Genomic DNA, 19,386 nt, shown 5'->3' with positions numbered 1-19,386 from the left:
GGTCCCTATGGAATGGTCCTCAAGGTCCCTGCCGTGCAGGTCCTGGGGTGCCCCCAGTACCCCCCTCCCATCTTTTGGGGGCCGAGGCAGCACGGCCAGGCCCCTCTCAGTTTGGGGGCTGGTGTGGGGCTGGAATGGGGTTAAGGGCACATGTGGGGCTGGGCATGGCTCCCGGGGGGCTGCAGAAGTCGTGCCCAGCCTGGGGCTGGGGGACCTGCTGCGCTCCCCGCCCCAGCTGCAGCACCCAATGCAGCACCCAGCACCCCGTACAGCACCCAATGCAGCACCCAGCACCCTGCGCAGCACCCAGTGCAGCACCCAGCACCGCGTACAGCACCCAATGCAGCACCCAGCACCCTGCGCAGCACCCAGTGCAGCACCCAGCACACTGTACAGCACCCAATGCAGCACGCAGCACCCTGCGCAGCACCCAGCACAGCACCCAGCACCCCATGCAGAGCCATGTAGGATCCAGGGCCTGGATGGAGTAGCTGCCACTGTGGAGGCTGGTGCCGGTGCCGGTGCCAGTGCCAGGCTCCACACCCACGGGTTCGGTGCCCAGCAATGGGGGGGGGCTCTGCAATGGTGGGGGTGGCCCTCCATGCACTGCTGAGGCCCTGTGCAATTTTGGGGCTCCGTGCCATGGTGGGGGGGGGTCCCGCCATGCCTTCATGGATGCACCCCTGTGCCGTGGTGACCCCCACACTGGGGGACCCGGGGTGCTGACGGCCCTCGGTGACCCGGTGAGCGCCGCGGGCAGCAGGATGTGTCGCCATCCTCACCCACCCCATGAGAGGGGGGGGGTCCCACAGGGGTGAACCACGGGGGGGGAGCGGGCGGTGTGACGGTGAGTGGGTCCAGGGGGTGGCCATGGGGCAGCCCCCCGGGTGTAGGGGGGCTCTAAGCTGAGGGGGGCACCCCCCCTCTCGCTGCCAAAGGGCCCTGCTGAGCCCCAGGCTGAGGGCAGCCCGCAGAGGGGGGCACCGGCCAGCTGCGCCCCAAGACCCTCCTGCCCCCCCCCAGCCCCACTGAGCCCATGGGAGCTCTGCCCTACGTGCCTGGGCTGGCTCCTCTGCCCTCCCCCCCTGCAGTGGGGACCCCCCCGCCCCGCTCGGGGGATCCGGCTGCACCATCGCTCCCCCCTACCCCAGTCCCTGCCCTGGCAATTGGGGGGGGCAGCCCCCCACACACCGTGGGGCCGATGCCGGTGCAGCTCCAGGCTTTTATTTCCCTTGGGTTGTTAAAACCGCGGCTGGCGCCAGCACTGCCAGACCGCTGCCCTGCCCGCCACGGCACGGAGGGGCTGTGATGGTGGGCACAGCCACACACCGCGGCAGCCCCACCGCGTCCGATGGGACGCCGGCACACGGCGGCGCAACTGACTCGCATGGGGTCCAGGAGCCGTCCCCGTGGGGTTCCAGCACCCCACTTGTGTGCCGGTGGGCCCGGAACCCCCCTGAGGTGTGCCTGGTGCCGGCTCCAGTGCCCGGGGGGGGATGCGCCGGGTGGGTGGCCGCAGCAATCGCGCCGGCGGCTCAGGGGGACGCGGGGGTCACGTCGAGCCGCAGGGCCACGGGCAGGTGGTCGGAGCGGGTGGCTAGCTGGGTGATGAAGGAGACCCCCGCCACCTCCTGCCGGGGAGAGGGGCCGTCAGCGTGGGGAGGACGGGGGGGCACGGGCACCCCCCGCCCTGCCGCGCTGGCACTCACCGTCTGCAGCGGCAGGGCCCCGTGGTGCTGGCGGTAGAGGACGTAATCCACGCGCCGGCCCTGCCAGGGGCCGGGGGCTGCCGGGTCGGGTTGCCCGCTGGAGAGGATTGGGCCCGCCAGGTACTGCTGCTGCCCCGCCGGCTGCGAGAGGGTCCTGCGGAGCGGGGATGCGGTGGCACGGGGATGTGGTGGCATGGGGACGCGGTGGCATGGGGACGCGGTGGCATGGGGACATGGTGGCATGGGGATGCGGTGGCACAGGAACATGGTGGCATTGGGACATGGTGGAATGGGGGCATGGTGGCACGAGGACACGGTGGAATGGGAACAGGGTGGAATGGGGGCATGGTGGCACGGGGACATGGTGGCACGGGGACATGGTGGCATGGGGATGCATTGGCACAGGGACACGGTGGCATGGGGACATGGTGCCACAAGGGCATGGTAGCACGGGGAAGCAGTGGCACGAGGACATGGTGGCATGGGGATGCGGTGGCACAAAGACATGGTGGCATGGGGACACAGCGGCGCAAGGCCACGGTGGCATGGGGATGTGGTGGCACGGGGATGTAGTGGCACGGGGATGGAGGGACCCCCGTCGGCGGCATCACCCCCCTCTCCAGGCAGGGTGGCTTGGCTGGATTATCCCCCCTCCCCACCCGGTGGCCTTTCCCGCGGGACCCCAGGCCTGTCCCCCCCTGTCCCCCCCACCATATCCCCACCCCTGTCACCTCTTCAGCTTCTCCGGGGTGGACACGGGCTCCTCATAGATCTTCAGGTAGTTGAGCAGGGTGCCTGCGGACGGGGACGGGGATGGGCTGTGAGTGGGACCCCCGCCGCGTCCCCCCGACTCGGGGCTGGGGACGAGGGTGCCCCGGAGAGGGGGGCAAAGGTTGGGGAGGGCAGGTCCCACCTATGGCCCAGGGTGCGTCCTGCCCGGGCCCCCGGCGGCAGGGGTCCTGGTACACCTCGAAGAGCCGGTGCCTCTGGTTGAGCTCGTCACCTGCGGGGAGGGGGGACAGGTCTCCGCCATCACTCCCCACCAAAAACCGCCTGCCCCGCCACGGCCAGCCCCGTCCAGCCCCGTCCCCACCTCGGGAGCAGTTGTCGAAGTTGAGGTCCCCGCAGAGGACGTCGAAAGCCACCACGTCCCCGCGCTGCTCCTGTGCCTCCCGGAACTGCTGCAGCCAGCGCAGCCCCAGCGTCAGCTGCGCATCCCGGATGGCGGCATCGCCTGCGAGGGGTGGTGGCGGTGGGGGGGGACACACACGCACACGGCGTCACCGCGCGGCACCGGCAGTGCCGGCACCCCGCTTCGGCAGCGGTGGGTTGAAGCGCGGCCCCCCCCCCACCCCCCGTCTCCCTCCTCACCTGCGGGTGCCTGCAGGTGGGTGCAGCCGACGTAGCCCACGATCCTCTGCCCCTGCGCCGAGCCCAGCAGCACCTGGGGGGACGCGGGACCCTCAGCGGGGAAATCCAGCGGGAGCAGGCAGCGCCCTGCCTGCTGCCACGCGGCTGGGGGAAAGGAAGGGGGGGGGGGGTCCCCAGCTCACCTGGACGGCAAGCAGCCCCTTGGCAGCCAGGGCATCCTCGCGGGCGCCGTTGGGGAAGCCGTGGTACCGCACGGCTAGCAGAGGGTAGCGGCTGGCCAGGAAGAGCCCGCTGTTGAGCAGCTTCAGCTGGCCGCCCCACAGCCCGCGGGCACCCACCTCGGAGATGATGTGCGGGAAGGTGCCACCCAGCCACCGGCGCAGGCAGGCGGCAGCGCCCGCCTCGAAGACCTCCTGCAGGCAGATGAAGTCGGCGTCCGCCGGGAAACGCTCAGACAACACCGCCGGCACGGGCTCGGCCGCCTCCGCCGGCACGCTGCCGGGGGGCTGCCACGGGGTGTTGAGGGTTCCGCCGTAGGTGTTGGTCTCGCCGTGACGTGGCTCAACGAGGCTGGCCCGGGCGCTGGGGGGGTCCGGTGGTGCCAGGGCGAGGTGGCGGGCGATGTAGGTGGCACGCTGCGGCGTCTGCCCCAGGTTGCTGAACTTGGCCAGGCCGCTGGGCAGCAGGCAGACGTTGGCGCTGATGAAGGTGAAGGACCGGCGCTGCCGTAGGTCCCACGGCTCCGCCGGCGCCGTACCCGCCGTGTACTGGTAGGCGAAGGGCCGCCGTGCCGCCTGCACCGGCAGCCACAGCAGCAGCCCCAGCGCGGCCAGGGGCAGCGAGAGCAGCAGCAGCGTGCTGTACGCCAGCCCGGCCAGCGCTTGACCGGTGCAGCCGCGGCACGACCCGCACCGGCTCTGCCGCTGCCGACTCCGCTCGGCCGTCGTCTGCTGGAGGTCGAGGAGGCGGTTGACGACCCAGAAGCTGGGGGCCAGCAGCCCTGAGGCCAGGCCGTCCAGGGCCACCAGCGCCCGGCTGGGGAAGGGGGACTCCCTCAGCAGCATGGCTGGGGGGGGCTGGGATGGCGGGGGGCAGGGCAGGGGGCTGAGGGGGAGCGAGACGTCCCCCTGCTCCTGCCTGGGAGCTTCGGTGCTGCCGGCACGACCTGTGGGAGAGAGACCCCGGGTCAGTCAGGGGTGGTGGGGACAGCGCAGCCGGGAGCGGGACACCCCCCCCCCCAATCCCATCCCGGCCACCGCGGCCGAGCCGCCACCGTGGGAACTTCCCGCGGCCAGGACCGTCCCACGCATCCCCGGGGATCGTCCCACGCATCCCAGGGCTCTGCCGGGAGCGGAGCGAAAGCACCTGCAGAGTGCGTGTGTGGGGGGGGTGGCAGGGCTGAAGTGGGGCTGCTGGCCCCCGCCATGTCCCTGCGGGGTCCCTGGGACCCCCAAAGCCTCCTCAGGCAAGCACAGCTGGGGGGGGGAACCCTGGAGCCGGGACCCTGCGCTGAGTCCGGTCCTGCCCGGTGGCCCCGGCACCAGCCGCCCTCGCCACCCGCACCGGCTCCCGTCCCCCGCCGTAGCCCCACGGCCGCTCATCCCCGGGACCGCCCCGCAGCCGCCCGCTCACCGGCCCGCCAGGCTCGGGGTGGGGGTCAGGGGCTGCCGTCCCCCGCGCCGCCGTCCCCGGGAGCCCTGCCGGCTGCCGGCACGGCACGAGACTGAGCCACGGCGAGGCGAGCCCCGGTCAGGCCGGGACTGGCCTGCCTGGCCCGACGGGTTCCCCGGCACCTCCGTGCCCTGCAGCCGCGCCACGGGGCAGGAACCGGCTCCTCGGCCGACACCTCACGCCGCCTGCCCGCCTCCTCCTGCCCCTTCACCCGGGGCCCGGTGACTCCTGCCTGACTCCTGCCTGACTCTGCAGCCCCGTGCCATCAGACAGCCCGGCCATCCTGCCTTCCCGTGCCCAATCCCAGCATGGGATGGTGCCGGGAACTGGGGATGCTGGGGTCACTGGGGATGTTGGGGTCACTGGGGATGCTGGGGTCACTGGGGACACTGGGAACGCTGGGGACACTGGGGATGCTGGGGTCACTGGGGACACTGGGAATGCTGAGGATGCTGGGGACACTGGGATCACTGGGAATGCTGGGGACACTGAGGATGCTGGGGTCACTGGGAACGCTGGGGTCACTGGCCATGGTGGGGCCTTGGGGTGCCCTTGGCTGGGGGCCCGAGCCCCCCCTGGCCATGGAGCTGCCCCGTGCTCACCCACCGGACAGGAGCTCTCGGCTGTGGCGGCTCCGGCTCTGTCCCGTCCCCAGGTGCCGGCCGTGGCACAGGGAGCTGCTTGGGGCTGCGCTGGCCGGTGGTGTCCCCAGCCTGGCAAGCGGGGCCTCGGCTCCGTGCCCTCTCCTGCCATGGGGGTCCCCTGGGCAGGACCCCGGGCATCCCCCCGCTGTGGGACACGGCTGTGGGGCACGGTGCCCACCGCGCCGGCCCCGGCTTAGCGCCCGGCTCTGCTCCGCAGCCGGAGCCCGGCACAGCCCTCTGCCCCACAGTGCCGTGGGTGGCCTGGGCGGCATGTGCGGCACGGGGTGACTCAACCCAGGTCCCGGCACTTCCCGGCCGTGCGGGCATCCCTGACTCCCACAGGAAGGTAATTTGCCGTCACGGGACTGTGAGTGCGTGGGGCCCGGCTGGGAGTGGCACCACCTGCGCGGCAGCACCGGAGCCGTGCCGGGGGTCCCTGCACCCGCCTCGGCCCTCATCCGATGCGGCGCTGCCCGTGGAGGGGTCGGTGCCAGCAGCCACCGCGTGCATCGACCCCGCGGCGCTGGCGGGGCCGGCGGGCTCTGCCCTGGTAGCAGGGGCAGCAGGCACTGCCCCGCGGTGCGGGCAGCGGGCATTGTTCTCGCAGGGTGACGTGGGCATCGCGCCCGCGGCGCTGGCAGCAGGCAGCAGCATTGTCCCCGCGGTGCCGGCAGGAGCGGCGGACATTGCCCCACGGCGCAGGCGGCGGCAGCGGACGTTGCCCTGCGGTGCAGGCAGCAGCCACGGGCATTGCCCCACAGCGCTGGCGGCTTTGCCCTATCACACAGGGCACCGAGGGCCGTGTTTGCCCAGCAGCCGGCTCCGGAGGGTGCGGCGGCCGAGCCCTCCCTGCTGCCGGGTGCCGCCTGCGCCGCGCTGCCCGGCAGCTCCGTCCAGGCCCTGACTTCGGTGGCGGTCTTCGGTGGCCCGGGGGGCGAGCGGTACCGTGCCCCGGTGCTGGCGGGGCTGCTCCTTTCCCCGAGGGCCAGGCAGTCCCCGAGCCGCCCGTGCTGGCTCCCTGCCCGCGCTGGCTTCCTGCCCGTGCCGGTTCCCTGCCCGTGCCGTCCCGCCGCCACCGCCGCCGGTGCTGCTCCCCGGGGCCGTGCCGCGTCCCGCGTCCCCCAAGCACCCCCGGCTCACCTCCGCGCCCCATGGCGCTGGGGGCCATCGCCGATGGCACCAACGCCTCCGCCTCTCCGGAGGGGCCGGCACTGCTGCCACCGCCGTCAGCTCAAGGCCACCGTCCGCTCGGGGCCACCGCTTGCTCGGCACGCCGCGGGGCTCGGTGCGCTGCCGCTGCCAGCACCGGGAGCTCAACAGGTCACAAACATCCGCTCACCGCCGGGCCGGACCGGGCTTTAATTACCCACGGCCCCGGCCGTGCCCGGCTGCCATCCACCCCGGGCCGGCCGGCTGGCTGCATTCCTGTTGCAGGTGCGTGGCAAACGCCGCCCGCTGCCACCGACCGACCCCGGCAGCCCCCGTCTCCCACCTCCGCGCCAGGTCGTGCCACCAGCCACGTGCCGGAGCGCCGCGGGCTGGGGAGCGTGCGGGCAGGGGTCAGGCAGCGGCGGCGGGCAGGGGAGCCGGAGGCCACCGAGCTGCTGGCACTGCACCTTGCCGGCCCGGTGAACACCCACAACTGGTTCTCCCAGGGCTGTAACCCCTTGTCTGCCACGCATCCTGCCGGCGCAGCCCGTGGGCATGCCGCGGCGGCAAGGATGAGGAGGGGAAGGTCGAGTCAGGAAGGGTCCGGGAGGGGTCACAGCCGCCTCCGCCAGTGCCTCGGGGCCGAGGTACCCTGCCTGAACCCGCCACGGCGCTGCCAGATCACGGCATGACAGGGCGGGGGGCAGACCCCAGCGGGGATGATGGTGCCCGGGGCCCCCAGACCCCAGAGCCCCCCCCCACGTAGGACCACCTCACCTTCTGCTTGGAGAGCCTTCACCCACGCCGCCCTCCCAGCCGCTGCCGTCGCCTTCTGGCTGTGCCGGTGCAGGGTGGGGGGGGGCGGCAGGGTATTCCCCCCACTCTTTCCCCCAGCACCATCCCTGGCATCGCCCACCCCAAGGAAGGCAAACACCCCGGCCCCAGCTCCATCGTGGTGGCGGTGGCGGCTGCACAGGGCTGTATATGGTGGGGCAGGAGCGGCCACGGCATGAAGGATGTGCCCCAGCTGGCCTGCACCCGTGGGACTGACCCCCCCCCCCGCCCGTCCCCTCGCCTTGCACAGAACCCGGCATGGGGGTCCACACCCCCCCCCCCCCCCACCACCTACCCGGGTGCTGCCGCTTGCCCTCACCCGAGGAGCACCAGCTCTGCCGTCACAGCGTGGCCCAGCACGGCACGGCAGGTGGTTTTCCTCTGCGGCCGGTTGGCCCCCCCGCTCCGTTTCCTGCCGCCACTTCCCCTTCCCGTCGCCGGCACCCAACTGCCCCATGGCCGCAGGCAGGAAGGGGGTTTCTTCCCTCCACACCCCCAGTACCCTTGCCCGGGCACTCCGCTGGCACCCCGGCACACCCCGGCACGAGGGTCCCAGCCGGCCATGGTGAGACCCCCGCTGAGGCCCTGACCCGGCCGCACCATGGGGCGGCCCCCCCCCTCCTCGGGGATCCCACCGCCACGGCACCACAGACGTCCCAGGTGCTGATTCCCGACTCTTGCTTCCGCATCCGACCGGCTTCCCCTGCCCACAACCAAAAGGAAAAGGACCGCAGCCTTGACCGCAGTGTGACCTCCTCCACCCCGGCACGGCTGCCTGCACTTGCTGTTTGCAGCCCTGCTGCATTGCTGCCTGCACCCCAGTGTTGCTGCCCGCATCCTGGCACTGCTGCCTGCACCCCAGCATTGCTGCCCGTCATGGGGGTGTCCCTGAGCAGGAGCAGCAGCAGTGACGGTGGCACTTGTGGTGCCCGCGGTGCCTGCCGGAGTTCCCAGATGAGGGTGAGGGCACAGGAGCAGGTTTATTGCACACTGCGGGGCTCCGACTGACAGCGGCACGGCCGGTGCGGGGGCCAGTGCCGGTGCCGGTGCCGGTGCAGGAGCCGGCCCAGCCGCTCACCAGAGGAAGAGGGGCTGCCCGTCCTCCTGTGCCAGCTCCTGCAGGCACTCGAGCAGCACCAACGCGTCCGGCTGCGCCGCCGGCGGCACCGTCTCGGTCACCACATGGCGCAGGAAGGCCAGGCTGTGGCGGGTGCAGGCGTCGGGGCCGGCCGGCTCCGGCAGGATGCCGTAGGTGTTGACAAGGGACTCGGCGAAGGCCGGGTGCACCGTGGGGCTGTAGCCCAGTGCCCGCAGACGTCCCATCAGGCTGACGTAGCGCCGGGCCGCGGCGGTGCAGCACTGCTCGTCAAAGCCCCCCGGCGCGGTGCCGAGGGCGGTCTGCAGGGAGAGATGGGGCAGGGTCAGCCCGCCGGCACCCATGGGTGCCTGAGCGGAAGGGGACCAGGGCACGCTGGGCTGCGGCCGCAGGCATTGTGCCCGGCTCCCCGGTTCGGCCGCACCAGCCTACCGCCATGATCTTCTCGGGGATGTTGGCGACGGTGAAGCCGTAGAAGCGGGTACGGTCGGGGAAGACGCTGGCGAGGATGCGGCGGTCCAGCTGGAAGGCGATCTCGCCCACCAGCTGCTCCCACGCCGGCTGCCGGCCATCTGCGGGAGCCGCTGACGGGTGCTTACCCCTGCCCCGGGATGGACCCCGCGCTGCCGTCCCGGTGACCTCTCCCCATGCCCCCCCCGACCTCTCCCTGTGCCCCCCACCACCCCGGGGGACCAGGCCAGGCCTCGCTGCTGATTCCCAATGCCAGGGGTCCCTGCACGGGGGTTGCAAAGGCCAGCGTGCCGGTTTTGCAGGGCAGAAAAACCCCTGTGCCATCTTTGCAGGATGGAAAACCCACGTGCCAGCTCTGCCCACGCAGGGCTGCCATGTGCCAACTTTGCAGGGCAGAAAAGCCGGCATGCCGGTTTTGCCCGCGCAGAGGCTAACGGTGCCACGGCATCGCCGGGAGCTGTTGCTCCCCGGCTTTCCTGCATGTCCCCCTGGCACAGGGCGGCCAGAACCGCTCTCCCGGGACCTCGCCATCCTCCTCGGCCACGGAGCCAGTGCCAGTGCCGTGCCCCGGTCCTCACCTCGCGGGCTGGAACTCTGCGGCGGATCCCGGCTGGAGGCGAGCCGGTCGGCATCGCGGGCCGCCTTCCACCAGGTCACCTTGCGCCAGGTGTCCGGCAGCCGCAGGTCCAGCGGCTGCTGCTCCTCCGGGGATGGGGGTGGCGGGAGCGGGGACGGGGGGGCCCTGGCCCCCGATCCCTGCAGGTCCGACAGCCGCAGGCTGGGGCCACTCGGCTCCGGTGCCGGGGGGTCCCGTGGCGGTTCGGGGGGCGGCCGGTGGCCGGGGGGGTGGCTGGCAGAGCCGAAGCGGTTGAGGGGGCAGGAGAGGCGGTGGCTGTTGGGGCTGGGGCTGCCCAGCACGGTCACTGGGAGGGCTGCCAGGACAAGGACAGCGGTCTCAGTCCCCGCAGCCCCAGGGGGCCCTGCACTGTGCCCCCCACCCCGCACCCCCTACCCACGCTAGTCTTAGCCCCAGAAATGCTCACAGGGAGGTACGAGGCAACAGCAGAGGGACTGGGATGGGATGGGGATGAGATGAGGATGGGGATGGGGATGAAGATGGGATGGAATGGGGATTGGGATGGGGATGGAGACATGGATGGGATGGGGATTGGGATGGGATGGGATTCAGCCCACCACCCCTCCTCCCAGGAGCTTTGGGGTCACACTACCCCCAGGACCCCCCCCCCCCCCCCCCCCAATACTTCTGCTCCCGGTGGCAGGTGAAAGCATCCCAGTGCTGATGTCAGTGCCAACGTCGGTGCCGCTCGGCATGGGCAGCGGTGTGGGCAGTGTGCCATCCTGGGGTTGCTGGTCCCAGAGGGGTTCCCAGGGGGGGATCTGGAAGATCAGGCTCTGCTCCAGGGGTGCCAGCTCCCAGTCCGGGGCGTTGGCTGCAGGAGGAGGTGGGGGTGTTTGCAGCCGTGGCACCCACTGGCCCGGGACCACCGCGGGACCACCCGTACCCCTACCTGGGCTGGGGAAGGCGAAGCCTCCTCTGCCAGAGCGGGGCACGGCGGCGAGGGGGGGCGCCGAGCTGGGTGCCGTGCCGGGTGCCGTGCCGGGCTGGCCGTGCAGGAGGTGCCGCAGGTGCCGCTGCTCCTTGAGCCGCCCCACCGCCCGCGTCAGCTCCTCGTTCTCCGCCAGCAGCGCCTGGATCTCGCGCCGCAGCTGGTCGTAGCAGGTGAAGACCGAGAGCCCCGCGCGTTGGGGGTGGCCACGGCGCACCGGCTCCATGGCAGCCCCCCGGCACCGGACAGTGCCGCTCACGCCGCCCCGTGCCCCGTGCTGGGTGGCAGCGCCAGGGCCAGGGGCATGGGAAGGGCCCTGGCTCACCACAGGACACCGGGAGCGGCCAGGGCGTCAACGGCGGGTGCCGGGGAGGGCCGGTTCCGAGGGGATGTCACAGAGGGACGGTCCCCTCCCAGCCCCCCCCCCGCCATACAGCTGCAGGACTAGGCCCCCCCGGCACCATGGTGCTCTGTCCCGGCAGGCACCCATTCGACCGCCACGAGGACGGTACGGCGGGCACCCTACGGCGGAGAGGCGTGGGGGGAGCCGCGGGTGAGGGCAGGGCAGCGGGTGGGCAGGGCAGGAGGGCTGCACCCCCTTTCCTGCGGGATTTTGGCCATGGTGCGGGTGGTCTGCGTGCCACGTCCCAGCCACGCTCAGAGACGATGGCCGGTCTCGCCGTGCTCCTGAGCTGTTGCGGCAGTGCCGCCAGGCACAGGGCGATCCCTGTGTGCCACGGGGGATGCGTGGTGGGGGCTCCACCTCCATCCCCCTTCTTCTGTGGTCGCAGGATCCCCCCAGCACCAGCCCGCCGGGCAGCTGGGGCCGTGCTGCGGCGGGTGCCGGGCCAGTGGCACGCTGGTGCACGAGGGGCAGCTATGGGGGGCCTGGCCCAGCCCCTCCTGCTGCTGGGACCCCCGGGACGGCTGCGCCCTGCCGTACCCCTGCCACCCCACGTGGCCCAGCGGGCCCGGCGCGCCGGCATGCTCCGTGGACAGCCTGACCAGCACCGTCTTCTCCGTGGCCATCTCGTCCGCCAGCACTGCCAGTCCACCAGCACCGCGCTGCCCCGGCGCTGAGGGGCCTGTGGAGGAGACCCTCAGCGCCATGCTGGCATCCTGCCGGCTCAGCGCCGAGGCGGCCATCGACCGCCGCTCCTTCGTCACCAGCGGCCTGGCCTCCCAGCTGCTGGAGGAGCTCCTGAGCCAGCAGCTGCCAGCGACCGAGCCGGGGCCGGCTGAGGGCTCCGAGAAGCAGTGCCGCACCGCTGCCGCCTCTTCCTCCTCCCTGGAGAGGCTGCGCCGGCACGACCGCCACTTCCAGCGGGCCAAGGAGCACTTCCAGAAGCAGGGCTGGGCGCCAGCCGCCAACGCAGACCAGGACACCGCGGTGATGCCGTGCCATGGGCAGCCCCAGGAGAGCCAGGGCCAGGTGCGCTGGGGCCAGGGGAGTGCGGCGCAGCCGTGCCGCCAGGCCCGCGGGCACCCCTTCTGCGGCGCGGCCTGGCACGCTGCCCACGGCTGCTGCGCCCGGGTAGAGACGGTGAACAGCGCCTGCCCGTGGGACGGGGACCCGGGCACCGTCTCCCACACCTCCCGCAAGCCCCGCGGCGAGCGTGGACGCGGCCGGGGTTCCGCCGGCCAGCCCCCCCTGTCCTACCCCGGCACCTGGGCACCGGCTTGGAGAGAGCCCCAGCAGCGCCCAGAGAAGTGCTGGGGCTCCCCGCGGGACGCGCCAGCCGGCCGGCCTGCCCGTGGCACCGCGAGCGTCCCCGGGGACAGCCAGCGCTCCTGCACCGGCACCGCCTGTGCCATGCTGAGCCCAGAGCCAGAGCACTGCTGGGGAGCCGCCGGCTCCGTGCCCAGGGTGGGCAGGGAGCCCCGCCGGGAGCCAGAGCCCACCCAGCAGCCCCGTGCCCAGCAGGTAGGCATCGGCGTGCCGGCCCGGTGCGGACCCCTGTGTGGCCAGGCACGACCCTCGCCCTCCGGCGCAGGAGCCCCTTGCCGCGCCACCAGCTCCCTGCCTCTTCTCTCCCAGCTGCAGGGCCCCGCCAGGATGCTGCGCTACCGCGACGGGGAGCCGGCACACGGCTGCGGCTCGGTGCCAGGCTGCCCACCGGGCCCACGGAGCCGGGGCGGCAGCAGGAAGGAGCTGCGCTCCCGGGAGCGAGCGGGACAGCGGGACGCGACCCAGAGCCACCACGGCCGCCGCGAGCAGGAGGAGATGCTGGTGCCGGAGAGCTGGAGCCGGGGGCAGGAGCGGGGCAGGGAGCCCGGTACTCCCGGCAGGCAGCGGCAGGAGGACGGCAGGCAGCGGCCCCCCACCCCGGACAGAGAGGGGTCCCTGGAGTGGGACCCCAGCGCCTGCCCAGGCACCACGAACATGGTGCGGTTCATCGCTAGGTCCTTCGAGCTCAGGGCCCAGCAGGACGCGGCACGAGCCGAGAGGGAGCGGCAGGCCTGGCACTGCCGGGGAGCCAGGTCTGCCAACAGCCCCCCCGGCTGCTCGGGGGGTGACCCTCGGGCCCAGAGCTGGCTGGTGGCAGAGGCTGCGGAGTGTGGCACAGCCGGGGCGCAGGCAGCGGCCCAGCCCTACCGGGGCGGCAAAGCTGGGGGCCGTGATGGCGAGGAGGGCAGGCGGCGCGGCGGACACAGCCAAGCTCCCTGGTGCTGAATAAATCCCTGCCGGTGACTGACCCCCAAGTGCCGTGCGCTGCCGTGGCTGGAATGCCCCGGGGAGACGGGGAGATGCGTGACATGGGTCCCCAGCCCTTAAAGCCTGCAGCACCTTCAGCGGGTGCTTCTCCACCCTGGCTGCTGCTGCCTGTGTGGGCAGGGATTGCCTGCCAGCCTCCAGGAGCAGCCAGGGACTGTAGGCGGGGAGTGGGAGAGAGGGGGGGAGCGTCGAGGGCAGCCCCAGGCAGGGTGCAGGCAGTCCTGCCTGCCCCTCCAAGGACGGGGCGCTCAGTACATTTGGTCTTTATTGGGGGGCCTGGGGTGCAGTGGGCGGGAGGGCAGGGAGAGGCCCGGGGACAACGCCGTCCCCAGAGGGGCCCTGCAGCCCCCAGAGAGCAGGACGGGGGAGTGGGGGGTCCTGCTTGCAGCAGGGGGCCGGCAGCCCCGGGCTCGGCCATGCCAGCCCCTGCCAGCATCGACGGGGAAAGGAGAGCTGGAGCTGGCAGAGATGAACTAGACCGAGGTTTATTAACAGCGGGAGCTGGAGCCACAGAACGGTGCAAGAACAGAGCCTTGGCCACACGGGGAGGGGGCTGGGACCAGGGCCAGGACCCCCCCCCCCCCGCTGCCTGGGCAGGGACGGGCAGGGACAGCAGCTCAGGCCCTGGGAGGGGGCCAGGTCCCCACAGGGATGCTCTGCAGTGACCAATGCCCAGCTCGGGGACCCCCCCACCCGCTTGGGTGGCGGGACCCTGCCCGCAGCCCTGCCTGCAGCCCGAGGAGGGGCTGGGGAACTGGAGGGGGGCCGCTGGCGCTGACCTTGCCTGTGTGGCCGAGGGGGGCGGCAAGGGCAGCGCGTGCGCAGGGGGAGCGGGACGGAGGGGGTGAGCTCCACCACGGATGGGGGGAGAAAGTGCTTCCAGTCCGCGTTCAACACAAGGTGGGGGGAAAAGCCATATTCACAGCGGGGAGGGGAGAAGCGGAGGGCCTGGGCAGGGGTTTTCTAGGGGGGACAGAAGGGGCAGCAGGCGGCTGTGACACCCCAGCAGGCAGGCAGGCAGGCATGGGCAAGCGCCTTGCCTCCCAGCAAGGGGACAGAACTGTCACCCCGTGCCCCCTCCCCAGCTCTGCGAGCCCCCACAGCCACTCCCGTCAGGAGCCGGGGAGGTGGCTGGGGTCAAAGAAACTCTTAACGGGAGAACTGACGAGGGGGTGCGATGAGAACACCAAACAAAACCGGCTACGGGGGCGGAGGGGGGGGACCACAAACCGGAACACGCGCCGGGGGGTGGCAGGGGGGCCACGGCGGTGGCGGTGGGGCCGCTACTCCTTGGCCCTGCCGATGATGGCCAGGATGTAGAGGAAGATGTTGATGATGTCTGTGTAGAGGTTGAGGGCGGCGAAGACGTACTCCTCGGGGCTGAGTGCCAGCTGCTTGTTCCCCAGGATCATCTGCGTGTCCACCGCCAGGAACTGCGGGAGAGGGGATGTCATGGTGGGGGGACACGGAGCCTGGCAGGGGTTGGGGGGGAGGCCAGCAGCACCCCACACCCCCCACAACCAAGCAGCTGCCCCACAAGCGGGTCCCTTGCCCCCCTGTCCCCCCAGCTGGGCCCGGGTCCCGTGCCCCCCACCCACAGCCTGAACCCCCAGGGATCTGGCAGATGGCTCAGCCCCCCACCCCCGGGGAGGGGGGAGCAGCAGGAGGCAGAGGAGGACGGGGCGCCCCCCCAGCACTTACACAGGTGAAGAGCAGGGCCCCCAGGGAAGCATAGATGATGTCCATGATGCGGTTCCGGATGAAGATGCAGAGGATAGAGAAGACGATGAGGACGACGAGGCAGATGATGAGCACGCCCCGGCAGGAGGTGAAGTCGTACTTGGTCTGTGGGACAGGGGAGAGTGAGCAGGGAGCCGGTTCTATGCCTGGTTTGGAGGCCCCCAGCCCCAGCAGGGAGCCTGGGGGGGTCGCCCAGCCGCCCGCCCACCTATCCTGGGAACTGACCTGCAGGGAGAAGATGACGACGCTGAAGCAGACGACGACGGTGATGCCCACGGCCATGATGACGGCATCGGTGTTGTAGAAGCTGGCGATCATCCCCACCATGTAGGACAGGCTGACGGTCAGGATGGACTGGGGAACAGACGGACACCACATCACACCGGCTCGGCTGCCCCACCCCTCGCCTTTGCCACCCACCACCGGGTCCAGCCGGGCCTGGTGACACCGCACCTCCGCGGCACCCAATGCCCTTCACATAAAGCTCTCGGCTTTGCCAAGTCCCGAGCAGGCTCCGCTCTCGCCAGGCCAGGCGGTCGCCCCCTCTGCACCCCCCAAACCCGCCCAGCCATGCCCCCCGTCCCTCCCTGTCCCCACAGCCATCCCCTGGGCAGCCTGCGGGACCTCGGGCAGCCCCAGGGCCATGGGGCGCAGGGCTGCCAAAGCCACAGCCAAGCCCACCGCTGCCCTGGCACGGCACTTACCAGAGCTACCAGGTTCCAGGGGTGCTTGCGACGGAAATCCCCGCAGCAGCTGAGGACGATGAGGGAGATGAAGAAGACGGCGTAGGAGACGTAGTACGTCCAGACATTGCGCTGCACGAAGCCCTTCACGCCTTTCACAAAGGTGAAGATGGCCACGAAGGCGAAGGTGACGGTCAGCTGCAGGGTCAGCACCAGGAAGACCTGGGGGATGGGGACAGGTCACAGTGGGGTGCCCAAAACCCCTGCCGCCCCCCCCCCCCCCCCCCCGGCAAAGTGCCCCCAACCAAGTCCCACCTTCCGGATGAAGGCCTGCCGGATGCTCTTGTCGTCCCAGTGCGCGGTGGGGAAGTCCTGGTTGTCATAGTAGGAGGGTGGCCCATCCTCGTGGTAGGTGCTGTGCAGGGGGGCTGCAGGGAGAGGAGGGGGGCACGGGTGAAGGGAGCCAGGAGTGGGGGGCTGCCTGCACCGCCACGCCATGCCGAGTCCCTGTCCTAGGGCCTGCCTGCCCCTGCCCGCCGGGGCGGCCGCTCACCGACTCGGATGACCATGATGCCCGGTCTCCATGGCCAGCGGTGGGGCCCGGCTCCAGCTGGCAGCGGCAAGGGAAGAGGAGAGATGGGGCTGAGGGGGTCTGGGGGGTGTCAGGGGCCAGGGGGAGCAGAGCTCTGTGCCCCCCCCAAGCCAGGCTTCACGCCGGCATTCCCACCGAGCTGACAGCTCCAGGTAATGTCCCCCCCTCCCGGGGCCACGGCCGGCACCCTCCTCTGGCTGGCAGGGGCACCCCAGGGCCAGGCTTGCCTGTGGGGGCTCGTGGGGCAGGACCCCTTCCCCTGGGGGTCCCCGCAGCCCCGCTCGGGCACCCTGAGCTGCGCTACCAGCCAGACCCCCCCTCGTCCACCCGCGCCAGCCACACAGCCAGACCTGCTTCTGCCCAGCCAAAATGGGGTCAGTGCTACCGAAATGGGGCCCTCCCTCCACTGGACGCCCCCAACATCTCCCAGGGCTGTCATCAGCGCCCGCTGCGGGGGGCAACCCCCTCCTCGCCCGCGCCCCAAAACGGACCCCCCCATCCCCCCTCGAGCCCCGTTACTTACAATCTTGGTCCCCAGGGACCATGGGTTGCGGCTGGGCATAGGGCGGCTGGGCGTAGGGACCCTGGGGGTACGGCCCCGGGGGGGGGGTACGGTCCGGGGGGATACGGCCCCGCAGGGGGGTACGGCCCCGGGGGGGGGGTACGGCCCCGGCCCCTGCGGGAAGCCCGGCTGGTTGTAGGGTGCCGGGGCGAACTGGGGCTGGGGGTATGGTGCGGCGGGGTAGGGGGGCTGGGCGTAGGCCGGGGGGACCGTCGGCTGCTGCCCCGGGAAGCCCTCGCCCGTCACCAGGAAGCTCTTCTCGTGGGACATCTTCCCCCCCCCCGCCTGGCTGCCGCGTCTCTCCGCTGCGGGGAGGAGGGAGAGGGGTGGTCAGACCCGGCGGTCGTCACCCCCCATGGCCACCAGCCCCTGCCGCTGTCACCCACCGTGGCCGTCACCCCCCCCCCAACTGCCATCACCCTCACCCGCTGCCATCACCTACCATGGCCATCACCCCCCCCCCCCGCTGCCATCACCCCCTGCTGCTGTCACCCACCGTGGCCATCACCGCCCCCCCACTGCCATCACCCTCACCTGCTGCCATCACCCCCCATGACCATCACTCTGCCACAGCCATCAGCCCCCCCCCCACAGCCCCTCTGCCCCACACTCAGGCAGGCCTGGGGGGGGGGTCCCTGACCCGTCGCAGCCCCACGGCGGGGGGGGGGTCCCGGTCCCACCCCGCTCGCTCCCCAGGCCCGCACAAGATGGCCGCCCGGCGGCAGGGCTGTTGCCACGGCGACAGCCCCATGGCTGCCCCGGCCCGGGCCCTGCGGGGAGGCCTCGGCCATGGCGGTGGCCGGTGCGGGGGGCCGGTGGCTCGCGGCGGCCGCCGGCAGCGGTGACGGGAGCCCCGGCGCTGCCCGGCTGACCCGCGTCGCCGGCCCCGCTGCCTGACGCTGCCCGCCCCGGGACCAGCTGCCATCCCCGCTGCCGGAGCACCGGGGTCCAACCAGACCCGGCACCGTGGTCTCCCCTCACCAGGTGGCAAAGGAGCGGGACCGGCAGCGGTGCCACACTGCAACCCACGGCCCTACCTCTGGCGGCCGGCTGGCGAGTGGGGCCGCGGCGGTGGGGGTTTGCCGCAGGCACCGGGGACGCCCCCGCTCCGGATCGCCGGGCCCAGCCACCGGCGGACGCCGATTCTGCGTGGAGCCTGGGATTACAAAACCAGGCGGCTGTGGGAATGGCGGCTCCGGCTGCGGCCCTGCGCGGTGATCGCCTGCCGCCGGTGCCGCCGTCGTGATGATAAATGCGGCCTGGCACGCAGCGGGGACAGGCAGCTGCCCGCAGGGCTGGCAGCTGGCAGGCAGAGCCCCCGGCCAGCCCTGCGCAATCCCACGCCGCGGCAGGCAGGACGTGCCGGAGCCGGTGCCGCAGCGAAGCACCGGCGTCCCTGGGCCTGGTGCCGCCTGCAACCAGCGCTAGCGCCAGGGCCTGGCCAAGTGACAGCCCGCCTGGCCGGTGGCGCAACTGAAGCCGGTTGCCCTCGTGACGTCCCGGCCCGGTGCCACCGGCCTCGGGGAGGGACGGGGTGGGGGCTCGGCCCTGCGGCACCGCGGCTGTGGGCACGTGCCCCCCGGCCCGGCAAGGGGCCGACAGCCCAGACCCCCCAGCACGGGCAGCCCTGGGGGAGGGCAGGGACCCCCTCGTGGGCAGCGCCATGGGGGGCATGGAGGGTGGACGGAGCACCCCGGGCTGTGGACGGCACTGGCACGGGGTGGGGGGCACAGGGCGCGTACGGCATGGGGTGCACCCCAGATGGGGGGCACAGGGTGCGCGCAGCATGGGGGGCACGCGGTGCGTGGGGGGCACGTGGCGCAGGGTGCAGCCCGTGTATAGGGTGCATGCAGCATGGGGGGGGGCACAGAGCGGGGGGGGGGCAAGTGGCACGGGGCAGGGGAGACAGGGCACATGTGGCACGGGGTGCACCCTGCATGGGGGCATCGGGTACAGGGGGTGCCTGCAGCAGGGGGTGCAGGGGGGTCAGGGGGTACAGGGGGGTCAGGGAGTGCAGGGGGTGCCTGCAGCAGGGGGTGGGGGGGGTTCAGGGGGTGCCTGGTGCAGGGGGTTCAGGGGGTGCCTGCAGCAGGGTGTGCAAGGGGGTCCTGCAGCACAGGGTGCAGGGGGTTCAGGGGGTTGCAGGGGGTCCTGCAGCACGGGGTGCAGGGGGTTCAGGGGGTCTTGCAGCAGGGGGTGTCTGCTGCACGAGGCGGGGGCACACCACAGGGCACGCAGCTCGATGCAGCACGGGGTGCAGGGGGGTGCCTGCTGCCCGCGCCCCCCCCCCCACCGGTTTTTCCCGGGAGCCCCCGTAAGCGGCTTTGCCCTGACGCCCGGTAATGCCCCAGCGCGGCCTATTTACGGCAGCAGCAATCCTAATCCCCTGAGCGCTGCCCCGCAGGGCGGGGGGGGGGGGGCCTTGCCCCCCCCCCCGTGCCCCCGGGAGTGGGGTCCCGCACTGCGGCCCGGCTCGCCCCACTCGGGGCTCCGCTCCGGCCGCCCGGTTGTGTATCGTCTGCCCCCCCCCCCCCCCCCCCGCCGCGCACCGGCCCCGTCTGCTGCGGAATGCGGCAGCGC

General features: G+C 72.4%; 5 protein-coding genes across 5 annotated transcripts; 1 reads left to right on the top strand and 4 right to left on the bottom strand.

Annotated features, from left to right (window-relative positions):
* Window positions 1-1,208: 1,208 nt before the first annotated feature.
* LOC115340391 (sphingomyelin phosphodiesterase 5-like) lies at window positions 1,209-6,995 on the bottom strand. The gene is made up of 8 exons (XM_030011952.1): window positions 6,536-6,995; window positions 3,263-4,245; window positions 3,081-3,153; window positions 2,803-2,943; window positions 2,623-2,712; window positions 2,441-2,504; window positions 1,710-1,863; window positions 1,209-1,631 (listed from the first exon to the last, which is right to left on the bottom strand). Exons 1-8 carry the CDS (start codon window positions 6,561-6,563, stop codon window positions 1,536-1,538), a joined length of 1,629 nt encoding a protein of 542 aa, XP_029867812.1. The 5' UTR covers window positions 6,564-6,995; the 3' UTR covers window positions 1,209-1,535.
* A 1,457-nt stretch (window positions 6,996-8,452) lies between these two features.
* SPATC1 (spermatogenesis and centriole associated 1) lies at window positions 8,453-10,991 on the bottom strand. Its single transcript, XM_030012148.2, has 5 exons — window positions 10,475-10,991; window positions 10,208-10,396; window positions 9,524-9,877; window positions 8,907-9,046; window positions 8,453-8,776 (listed from the first exon to the last, which is right to left on the bottom strand). The coding sequence occupies exons 1-5, from the start codon at window positions 10,737-10,739 to the stop codon at window positions 8,453-8,455; spliced, it is 1,272 nt and encodes a 423-aa protein (XP_029868008.1). The 5' UTR covers window positions 10,740-10,991.
* A 3-nt stretch (window positions 10,992-10,994) lies between these two features.
* Window positions 10,995-13,309, top strand: LOC121233246 (translation initiation factor IF-2-like). The gene is made up of 2 exons (XM_041123059.1): window positions 10,995-12,437; window positions 12,552-13,309. Exons 1-2 carry the CDS (start codon window positions 11,622-11,624, stop codon window positions 13,185-13,187), a joined length of 1,452 nt encoding a protein of 483 aa, XP_040978993.1. The 5' UTR covers window positions 10,995-11,621; the 3' UTR covers window positions 13,188-13,309.
* Window positions 13,310-13,698: 389 nt separating this feature from the next.
* On the bottom strand, window positions 13,699-17,942 carry GRINA (glutamate ionotropic receptor NMDA type subunit associated protein 1). The gene is given in 10 exon segments (XM_030011586.2): window positions 13,699-14,662; window positions 14,931-15,074; window positions 15,195-15,323; window positions 15,674-15,874; window positions 15,968-16,080; window positions 16,206-16,262; window positions 16,768-16,850; window positions 16,852-16,902; window positions 16,904-17,111; window positions 17,844-17,942. Coding segments are annotated over 9 exon segments (1,101 nt in total). The 5' UTR covers window positions 17,077-17,111; window positions 17,844-17,942; the 3' UTR covers window positions 13,699-14,512.
* Window positions 17,417-18,845, bottom strand: LOC115340483 (translation initiation factor IF-2-like). The gene is made up of 3 exons (XM_030012147.1): window positions 18,804-18,845; window positions 17,844-18,769; window positions 17,417-17,736 (listed from the first exon to the last, which is right to left on the bottom strand). Exons 2-3 carry the CDS (start codon window positions 18,751-18,753, stop codon window positions 17,417-17,419), a joined length of 1,230 nt encoding a protein of 409 aa, XP_029868007.1. The 5' UTR covers window positions 18,754-18,769; window positions 18,804-18,845.
* Window positions 18,846-19,386: the final 541 nt, after the last annotated feature.

Source organism: Aquila chrysaetos, chromosome 4 (genome assembly GCF_900496995.4).
Source record: "Aquila chrysaetos chrysaetos chromosome 4, bAquChr1.4, whole genome shotgun sequence".
Classification (NCBI taxonomy): Eukaryota; Metazoa; Chordata; class Aves; order Accipitriformes; family Accipitridae; genus Aquila; species Aquila chrysaetos.
This window is presented reverse-complemented; position numbering and strand designations above follow the sequence as displayed.

What these genes read in the sequence shown, in the direction of transcription:
- LOC115340391 (XM_030011952.1), bottom strand. Translation starts at nt 6,563, where the DNA reads ATGGCCCCCAGCGCCATGGGGCGCGGAG. An exon ending in GGACGCACCCTGGGCCATAG is followed by an intron (nt 2,505 to 2,622) that starts GTGGGACCTGCC and finishes CCCCGTCCGCAG; the next exon opens with GCACCCTGCTCAACTACCTG. An exon ending in ACCCCGGAGAAGCTGAAGAG is followed by an intron (nt 1,864 to 2,440) that starts GTGACAGGGGTG and finishes CCCGCTCCGCAG; the next exon opens with GACCCTCTCGCAGCCGGCGG.
- SPATC1 (XM_030012148.2), bottom strand. Translation starts at nt 10,739, where the DNA reads ATGGAGCCGGTGCGCCGTGGCCACCCCCAACGCGCGGGGCTCTCGGTC. An exon ending in ACCTGCCACCGGGAGCAGAA is followed by an intron (nt 9,878 to 10,207) that starts GTATTGGGGGGG and finishes TTGTCCTGGCAG; the next exon opens with CCCTCCCAGTGACCGTGCTG. An exon ending in TCCCCGAGAAGATCATGGCG is followed by an intron (nt 8,777 to 8,906) that starts GTAGGCTGGTGC and finishes CTCTCCCTGCAG; the next exon opens with ACCGCCCTCGGCACCGCGCC.
- LOC121233246 (XM_041123059.1), top strand. Translation starts at nt 11,622, where the DNA reads ATGCTGGCATCCTGCCGGCTCAGCGCCGAGGCGGCCATCGACCGCCGC. An exon ending in AGCAGCCCCGTGCCCAGCAG is followed by an intron (nt 12,438 to 12,551) that starts GTAGGCATCGGC and finishes CTTCTCTCCCAG; the next exon opens with CTGCAGGGCCCCGCCAGGAT.
- LOC115340483 (XM_030012147.1), bottom strand. Translation starts at nt 18,753, where the DNA reads ATGCCCCCATGCAGGGTGCACCCCGTGCCACATGTGCCCTGTCTCCCC. An exon ending in TCGCCAGCCGGCCGCCAGAG is followed by an intron (nt 17,737 to 17,843) that starts GTAGGGCCGTGG and finishes GTGCTCCGGCAG; the next exon opens with CGGGGATGGCAGCTGGTCCC.